The 10,075-nt window shown below is 33.5% G+C and overlaps 2 protein-coding genes across 2 annotated transcripts in view; both read left to right on the plus strand.

Annotated features, from left to right (window-relative positions):
- Positions 1–1,266, plus strand: part of LOC127791817 (porphobilinogen deaminase, chloroplastic-like) — a 30,535-nt gene extending 29,269 nt beyond the window's left edge. Inside the window, exon 7 of the mRNA XM_052321922.1 lies at positions 1,097–1,266. The gene's annotated coding sequence lies outside the window, so the exon portion shown is untranslated. The remainder of the gene's footprint in view (positions 1–1,096) is intronic.
- Positions 1,267–4,386: 3,120 nt separating this feature from the next.
- On the plus strand, positions 4,387–9,871 carry LOC127792035 (protein Iojap, chloroplastic). Its single transcript, XM_052322323.1, has 6 exons — positions 4,387–4,620; positions 5,641–5,767; positions 8,538–8,676; positions 8,760–8,848; positions 9,048–9,152; positions 9,399–9,871. The coding sequence occupies exons 1-6, from the start codon at positions 4,408–4,410 to the stop codon at positions 9,518–9,520; spliced, it is 795 nt and encodes a 264-aa protein (XP_052178283.1). The 5' UTR covers positions 4,387–4,407; the 3' UTR covers positions 9,521–9,871.
- The last annotated feature ends 204 nt before the right edge of the window (positions 9,872–10,075 follow it).

Raw genomic sequence — 10,075 nt, forward strand, 5'->3', positions numbered from 1 at the left:
AAATTATTTGACTAAGATTTAAACTTGTAATAGCTCCATGAATCACTGCATAAAATTTAAATTTTCCTGCTCTATTTTCAAATAATTTAACATTACTTTGGTTCTTAGGGTATAAATTTTTATGGTTATATCTGATTCAATATCTGTTTATTTATGTGTAAGCTAGACTCAATATGTTTTGTTTTGATATATGGACTGAATCATTTGGCTTTGAATTGAACCTGCAGTGGCCTTGTTAACTTTACTAGAAAATTTCATAAGTTACTGTAGCACGCAATCTGCCATGCTTCGATTTTCAAGGCATAACCTTCTATGGTTATATCATATTTGCAATCCATTTATCACTCTGTAAACTAGACATCATATGCTTTGATTCGGTATATGATTTGAATTATTTGGTTAAGATTTGAGTTAGTTACAACCTTATTAATTTCGATCTAAATATGAAATTTTCTATTATGTTTGAGATGGTGATTCTTGCCTATGTTACCATGTTTAATCTTGTTGATATCCTTAAATAATTTTTGTATTTTATTCAAAAGCCTCAATAGGGTTTCGATTCACCCTATATTTCTCAAGGAATGATGCATTTCTTGATTAGAGTGTAGTTTATGCAAGATATTGGGGTTGTCTTGCTTATAACTTTGATTATCTTAATGTGGAAATACCTAAGTGTTGCATGATATATATATATATATATTGGCGCATCGATTATTTTGTGTTACAACTTTATTGTATGGGGAAAAGGATATCCAAAAGTAAGCTCATAAGGTATTTGTTTGTCCGTAAGAGCCTTGGCTCATAATGCTAGTCTGGTTTAAAGCTAGAGCAATGGTGGACAATGGTTCACATTATACTTATTTATATATAGATAATATGGTTGTGGCACAAAAAATCATAATTGTCTAATGCTGCATATAATGATACTATGTATTATGAGATGGTGAATGGTGAACATGAAATTACATTTTCATTTCAGGGAATTTATTTTCTTCCATATTTAATGCTCGTATTTTCATTTCATATTTGATCAGCTATTTCTTCTATATATACTTGTTGGGTCATGTGGCTTATTTTATTTACTCTGCATCATTCTAGATAAAGGTAAAAATAAAGAAGGAGCTGGGCCTATTGGTGTATGAGTTCATGGGATAGATTGTGTACAGAGTCGTTCCAGCCAGAAGATCTCTAGGGGTTGGTTTTAAGGGCTTGCAGAGTAGAGTTTGTTTTGTTGTTACATATATGTTGCCATTTTTATTTCGTTGTATGGACAGTTAAGCCTTAACCAGATTTATGTAATGAGTATTGTGGTATGTATAAACCATGTGAGCCTAGTTAAAATAAATGAGATGTGTATGGTTGTTTAAGTTTTAGTTATTTTATATTATTCATTTCATGACCTCTTCATGAATCTTCTATGCTAGTGGGTGCTCTAGGTGGTAGGCCATGACACATGGCATTGGATTAACATTGGATTAGTAATGCTAGATTTATATATCATCTAGTATAGTAAAGGGTATTAATGATATAGTCTTGTAAGTTAATAAAATGCCATATCTTTATTCATACTCTCTTTTTATTTATGAATAAGTTTTTAGACTTCTTGGTAAAGATCTTATTTTTAAGTTGCTACGAATATGTGTCAAAGATCTTTAATTCAATATTTCCTAAAAGTATTCCCAGTCCTCATATTAGATTTATTAGAAAAGGAATGTGACTTATTGATCATGGACAGGCACATGAGCTACTACCATTAATTAACATGAGATGTTAATAATAATGGATGGAGCTTCACATATCATATTACATGAGATGCAAATAGTAGATAAGTGGGTAGGTGTTAGTTGAATTTCTACTAAATATGACACTTGTAACAGATTACATGGTTGAGATGATTCAATTGTATATCTAATTCTTTGACTAAAAGTGACAGAGTTGTCTTGTATACTGGTGTTGAATCCCTCATGAACTATAACTCTTATTCTTTGAAGGTCACCTTGTTGTGTGCATACTCTTTAATTATACTTTCAACAAGTGGTTGTAAGGGTTCTATCTGATCCCACAAAAATGTATGTAAGGTTACTGTTTTCTCCATAAAAACAGAGGTTATTACTAACATGAAAAAGTAGAAGTTCCAACTTAGTCTTTTAAGGGGTTATTCTGTTCATGTTCTAATTTTTAGTTTTGAATTCATTTTCACTTTTGTGTTTTGAGTATCTGTTTTGAGATTGTTAAAAATGCGTTCTTTTTATTTGTAGCATTTTCCACGTTTTAGAAATTTTGAGCTTGTTTGTGATGAAACAGCCAAAACGATTTTTTTGTTGTTTTGAATTTTCTTTACAATTTTTTTTTATTTTAAAAAATGCATTTTTGAAAATATGAAAGTAAACACGTTTTCACTGTTTTAGAAAACTAAAAACTGAAAACGACATGAAAACAGTAAAGAAAATAAGGCATCAGGTTTCAGTTTACCTTGTAAAAATTGAGGTTCTAGCTAAACTTATAAAAGCTATGTAAGGGTTATAGCTAATCCATTTAAAGGTTATCCATTTAGTGGAATGTTTAAAATCCTTGATAAGGAATCAAGGTAGTAGATGTCGGCTTTTTTGGTTGAACCACTATAAATATTGTGTTTTGTGTTTGCTTCTTGTTTCACTTTGCATTTGATTTGCTTCTTGTTTCACTTTGCATTTGATTTTCATTTGTTGTATATTTTCACATCTCGATTAAGCTTTGTCTTTAGATTTCAAACATAAATATTTTCTCATGAAATATGAAATTTGAAATAAAAAAAATGTTTATAATTGTTAATCATCATTCTCAACAATAGTTTATGTTTGGATTTAATTCACCCAAAATCAATGTTTTTGCATGAATTTCAAGATTAGCAAAAGTTTTGAAAACACCCAATTTACCCTTCCTCTTGGGTCACACTCCTAAAAGTAACTTATATAGTGAATGTACATTGAGAAGAGCTAAACAACTATAATTATCTTGCATATTTTTTGAATTTATTCTTTTTAAGTATTACATTGCGTTTTCACTAAAAAAATTCTATTATATCAGTCAAACTTTGTTCATCTTCAAAAATTCTTTTAAAACACAAAAGTTTCTAATTACCTAATTCACCCCCTTTTTGGGTGAGTTACGCCACAAGAAAATCTTATTTAACTATAACAAGGTTTAAACTTGGATTTGGATCCTACAAGAAAGAATAATGTCTCTTTGTTAATGAAATTTGACTATTAATGGTTAATATTTGAAGGTACAACGAGCTAAATAAAGGTAGGAAAACATTCTTAAGGTTTCAACAACGAAAGATCAATTAGTTGCATGGATATGTGGTGGTTTAAAATGTAGGGTTGAGTTATTTTCCTTGAAATAAAGGATACAATTGTAAGGGATATGATATAATTGTGCTTTTGATGTGTTTGAATGGACACTCAATGGAAAATAGTTGTAGAAATTTAAAAAAAAATAATGAAAAATTGAATAGATTTTGCAAAGATCACTTTTATAGAAATATTAAAATCAAGGGTATCTCCTGCATATTTTATAACACTATAAGAATACCTATTACCATATATAACATTATCTTAGTGTAAATTTCTCCAAAATATAAAAAATTTCATTTTAAATTATGATGACAAATTTGTCATTTCATGCTCTAATGTAACATTAAACTAACTATAGTGTTTTTGCTATTTATAAAATATCAAAGTTTTTTTTTTTTTTATAGTTTTGTTAAACTTCATAGGCATTCTTTACAATTTACCTAGAGATATAATATTTTCTTGCATAAAATATTTTCTTCATCTCAAAAATGATATCAACATAAATTTTTTCTCGAGATAATCCTTATTTTTTAAATAAAGACAAGTACATATATTATATTTGTTTAAGAAATTTTCAGTGGAAAAAAATAAAAATACCTAGGCAAGTCATCCTCGACCTAAGATGGTGCAAGTGGTCAATAGTTAATAAGTTCCACTAGTCGCAAATCACTTAAGAAGAGGAAAGAAAACGAGAAAGAAATAGAAAGTGTTTATGTGTAAAGGTAAAATAATAAATTTTGATACTTTATTGACTATAAAAAAGTCAATATAAATTTTAAAAATAAATAAATAATTAATATAATTTAAACAAAATTCAAGAGTGGTCTATGAAATTTACCTTTATTTATTTTTCAATTTCAATCCAATCCATCCATTAACCATTAACTTTTCTCGATTCTAGTTTGATACTCCAGTCCCGGGTACATAGGGGATAAGTGTATATTTATTTAGGAAACGGGCTTAAAGAATATTGTGTTATAACCGGGGGTCGTCGCGTAATTACTCGAAAATATAAACCATATCATATCGCTTCATCCAGCCGAATGAAAAATCTTCCATTTCATCAGGGCAAATGCTTCGATTACCAGAACCCACCAAGGCAATGGAGTCGCCATGCTCTTTCCTCCTTCCCCACTCCGTTCCCTGCGTTTCTTTCGCTGGAAACAGGCTTTCTTCCGGCCTCCACCTTCTTGGCCATGGAGAATTCAAGCTCTGCCTAAGACCAAGAAGCCTCTCTGGCTCCTTCCATCGCTCTTCCATGTTTTCTCGGATGGCTCTGGGACCGGTCTGTTCTGTACTTTGGATTACACTTCTTTCCACTATTTGTGGCTCTTCTCTCGATTTTGTATTTTCCAGACCTCGTGTTTGAAGTCAGTGTGTTTTATGCATTTTTTTGTTTTGTTTTGTTTTTGGTCGATTTTGAGTGTTTTTTGATGTAAAAGAAGCTATGATTATATATTTGATATGGAAGAGTTTGACTAGGTAAGTCGTGTTTTCATGTCATACAGGTTGGACTATGTGATGGAACACAGTCATATCAATTGTTTTTGTTCACCTCGTCCGGTGAAATTTAAGAAGACTTGGGAACTTTTTTTTTGGTTAATGCACCATCACGAGCGCCCGCTGCTGCGACTTGAGAACTTTTAACTCATCATTCCCTTGCTAGAAGGTTGCGCTAGGATTCACCTCATCTGGTGAAATTTAAGAAGACTTGGGAACTTTTAACTCATCATTCCCTTGCTAGAATGTTGCACTAGGAAGGACATCTGGCATAAAGTTTTGCCACATTGGTCTTTTACTTGGATTTGTATTGACAGTATCACATTTAAAAGTCAATTGACATTATAAATACAGCATCATGGAACCTATCTTGGTTAGGATAAGGTGTAGTTGATGATAATGAAAGATTGAGTAGGTCCAACATGGCTAATTGGATAAGTAGCTAATAGAATTTTTGAGTAGTGGAGACTACTATGAAACTCTCTCTATGCATTGAAAAACTCTATTTTAATTTATGGATATCAATTCAACCTAAATCGCAGGAAAGAAAAATTTCAAGAAATATTAAGTCCATCCATGTCTTCAGCATGGGAATTGGATGAATGGTATTACCAACAGCCATAGACAAGTGCATTAACATAACCTGAAACTGTTATTGATGCTTATGCTGTGTACAGAAGACTTGAAAAGAATTTGCGTTGTTGCTTAACTATCTGTCATTTAAAATTTTGATTAACTCTTCATCTATAACACAGTGCCTGTGTTTCCAGGTTATGCATTTTGACATAAATGGTGTATTTTGCAGAATGTAAGTGAGGATACTGATGATATGTTTGACGAGTTGTTTAAAAAATATGGAAAGGTGGTATTCAAAAGAAATGATCAAAAGGCTCCTAGTGCAGAGGTTGACGACGATGCTGAAAGCTTGTCGTGTAAGATCACTCATCTCACAATCAAGTGGAACATAATGTCGGTTGTCATGAACATGCATAATGATTTCTTTTGCTTTAACAATTTTCATCTTCCTTTTATGTTTGCTGTTATCTGCTTGCCATTTCCTCCTGCTCTGGCAATGATAGGATGAAGCTTCAATTTTTATAAATCTGCTTCTCTTTCCTTTTATTTCCTCCATAAATGATGGTATTTCTATAATTATTACTATCTTCTATGCTTTTATCTTTTCTTCATGTCAGCTTTGAGTGTTGCAGGTTTTATTATTTTAAGGTGTTTGGTATGTTTGATTTGGTGATATGTGGAGAAATTCTAAAGAGCTGTTCTGGACAATTGCTAATTCTCCCTAATATGAAATTCTTGGGTTGGCCTTGGCTAAGTATGGTGTTCAACAGGGCCAGCTTAAGAATATTTGTGGCCCTAGGCAAAAGTTATTTTGGTGGCCCTTTAATAATATAAATAAATATTAAAATTATTTAAAATTTACTTTTTTTTTTGGCTTTTTGAGATGCAAAATCACTAATTAAATTTTTGTATTCAAGTTTAGAAAGCAAATCTTTTTCAATTGACAATATAGACAAGAGGAAATGATCTGGAAATGTAAGAGTTAAATACGTAAAAAATGTGAAGAGTTCACAATCAGGTTTTGTAAATTAAAAAGTCATTGATTTATTTTTGCTTTTTTTTTTATGCCCAGATTAGTGTAGATTCTCCAAATGAAATTTTCATCGTCCAAAGAATTGTTTTATCAAATTGTCCTCCTAAAATAATGCCACTTCTTGCCTTTTTTTTTTTTGATTGCGTAATTGGTTTACACTTCACTATTCATTGCCTAACATTGAAAAATAATTCGTGAATTTGGGGAGTTGGGGGGCCTCCTCATCTAAATGACACCTCACTATTTATTACCTAATATTGGAAAATAATCCGTAGACTTGGGGAGCCTCTTCGTCTAAATGATACCTCACTATTTATTGCCTATCATTGGAAAATGATTCGTGGACTTGGGGAGTTGGGAGACCTTCTTGTCCAAATGGAACAACAAAATAAACAAAGTATGAATTCAAAGAAAAACCATCATGAAATAGAACTAGTGATTTTGCAACTCAAAAAATAAGAAAAGTAAATTCTAAATAATTAGTTATCAAAATTAATAATTGTGGGGCCCTTTGTTTTGGGGGCCATAGGGCCGACACTGGTGTTCAACTGAAAAACCTAATAGAAATCATTCAAACTAACTTTGTTTCTGGAGTGTCTTGAGATCCTAAAGTGATATTGATCTCCACTGCCATGTTAGCCAATCACAATAAAATAATAATTATATTATTAGCCAAACAATAATTATATGTATAATATTGTATTTAAACCAGTAGTACAAAAATATTGAAATAATACAATGTTGCGCAAGGGAAAATAAAAGCACAACAGTATATAAAAGGATGGTAAATTGAGCCCTTTGTAACACACAGTTCTCTTAAAACAAATTCGCCGCCTCACCGAAAGTGCTAGAGGCTAATTAGCATTTGTTTTCCAAGGTACAATGGTTTACAGATTGAGAAGTTAACACAAATTGGATGAGTATGAGAATTTTTAGAAAATAATTCTGTTGTGAGTTCTGTCGATATTTTCCAACGGAGTAAGCCCTCTATTTATAGAGAAGGAAGAAGAAAGGAAGAAGAAAAGAGGAAGACGACAACAAGGAGGGGGGTGGCTGAGGCTGCTCTCCTTTCTTAAAAATATAATATAATAGCGCACAGTTGTGCATAGTGTAAGAGACAGTAACTACATTATTGAAATTCAATCAGTCGTCTCACACAATGCGCGCATAGTGCACCCTCATAATTCAGCGCATAGTGCACACATAGTACACCCTTTGTTTTTTCTCTTTCTTTTACTTTTATAATAATATAAATTATATATTATATTACACGTGCCTCCAAAACAATTTTTCAATCAATTTTTCATTCACCCATTTATCAATTTGAACATAGGAATATACCAAATTTTTCCAACATACCGTTGGTAAGCTCTTTTGGAACGCTGCCTTAGCTGATAAACCTTATTGTAGTCCTCATGGAACTGGAAACATACCCTTTTTGAGCTTTTGGTTTGTGTGCATGTGGGTGGCATGGACATTAGTAGGAAGAGAAAGGGTTGCCCCAGCCCTGTATCTTGTTGTTTTCACCAGAACCCACAAAAGGAAGAATGATTTGTTTTCTATTCTGTTGTATGCCAAAATAATGGAGATGCTTTGAGGTAGACTATTCTGTTATATTCCTTTTATTGGGGATTGATATGTTAACATGGACCGATGGTGTACTTCCAGCCCTAGGCAAGTGCAACTTTAAGCATGGTGCTGTGACCGCGAAGATACCTTGAATTTTGATCTCCAACTTTGATATTCTCACAAATCCTATACAACATTCAAAGATCACAAATCCATATCTCATTGTGTTATTGTCAATCTGGTTTGCCTTCTTTTTTCAGGACCCCAGTTCCTGTGATGTATTTCAATTTGACTTTATGGATATCCACCGAGATGATTGGTGAGCTAAATCCATGTTGCTGACCCCAAGTAGTAGGATTAGGCTTGGTGTATTGTCGTCCTTGTTTGTGCTGCTTGCCCTTACATTTTGCACCTTCAATCCAGTATTGTGCTTAAGAATTCCCATATCTACTTGGGAGGATCCTTTATGAATTTAGACTCTCTAAAAGTAACAGCAAGATTGACTATGGTTGTCATTTGTCTAGTTGCCATTGCGGTGGCTAAGGTTGCTAGTGACGTGAAGGCTGCAGATATAAGAGTCCTCTTTGTCAAGCCTCTGGTGTACTGGACTCGTTTTTTTATCATTGCTACTGCATTCTCCCGCCCTCAGATCGATGCTATTGGGTATGAGCTGCTAGTCCTACTTTACAATATTATTAATTGTATGTCAGTATTTTCAGGAAAACCGATCCTGTGTTGTAATGTAGGACCAAGATAAAAGATCTAGCTGAGAAGCAGTATGGAAAAGTTGCAACCGGGGATGCAAAACCTAACTCATGGACCTTGTTGGACTTTGGTAAGTATGGTTATTAACAGATATCTCAACTGGTCATTTCAATTACAAATTTTTAGTTGAAAGAAAAACTAGCATCATGGTTTGTTCCAGGGAACATAGACCTTGTTTGTGATTGGAAAACCAGGTTTTGTCATGATCTACTGTTGTAAATTTATTTTATTTCACATATGGTTGAAAAACGGTCGATGTTTTACTATAGTGAACAATGGAGATGACCCTTGTGCAGTGGTTGCCATGATAGATTTCCTTCTGGTCTGCATATTTTTTGCCGAGTGCATTTGGCAGGCGAGTCTTCCTAGCAATGGTAAAGTTGCTCGTTTATGATTAGAAAAATCACAGGTTTGAGTTGTGAAAATACCATCTTTAGAAAGCAAGGGTAAGTCTGCATGTAGAAAAACAACCCACCCCCCTCCACCCTGGCAAAGTGGGTAGCATTGTGCATTTGGAATGCCCTTTTACCAGTGTATTGGATGTAAAATAAATGTGGTTGTTAGTAAGACAAGACAATGGCTTAAGTTTTGCCTCATATTGATCATTGTGTTGATCACAGGCGACGTGGTTGTCCACATTTTTCTTCCTCCACAACGAGCATTATACAACTTGGAGGAGTTCTATGGCAACGCGACACCCATTGAATTGCCTTTCGAAAACCAGCAACCCTTTCGCAGCTGAAACACTGGCAGAATTTGCCAAAGATGTTAAAAAGCTTCGAGTAATGGCTACTGAAGCGGGTCAACTGAAGATGGGAACACCTCTATGCCTGCCTGCTTCAATATAACACACATCGACATAGCCATAACAGCGGGTGAGAGGCAAATGTTGTCGACTTGTAAAATCTCCATCCTCAGCTTGCTTGTTTGAGATGATGATGCTTCGTCTTCTTCCTCTGCTTCATCCTTATGAAGCAGAAAAGATGGCTGGGGAAAACATGTAATGTGACCTTCTTGTTGTAGAAGATGACTCTGATATCCTGCAATAGACACCAGTCCTATGGTTAACCAAAGATTAAATGATTCTGTAGTATCTTCTGTTTACTGAATGAGGATGGATGGTAAGTTAGATTCACTTCATCTAACCAGCATAGACTCAATAGTAGGGCTGCAAAGGAGCCAACTCGAGGCACTTGTTTTAATAAAAAAATTTAGGCTCGAGTTCAAGCTCAGACTCAAACTCGAGTTAAGCTCAAAATGAGTTATGTTGAGAAAGTTTGGTTTATTTCTACCATAT

Source organism: Diospyros lotus, chromosome 15 (genome assembly GCF_014633365.1).
Source record: "Diospyros lotus cultivar Yz01 chromosome 15, ASM1463336v1, whole genome shotgun sequence".
In the NCBI taxonomy this organism is placed as follows: Eukaryota; Viridiplantae; Streptophyta; class Magnoliopsida; order Ericales; family Ebenaceae; genus Diospyros; species Diospyros lotus.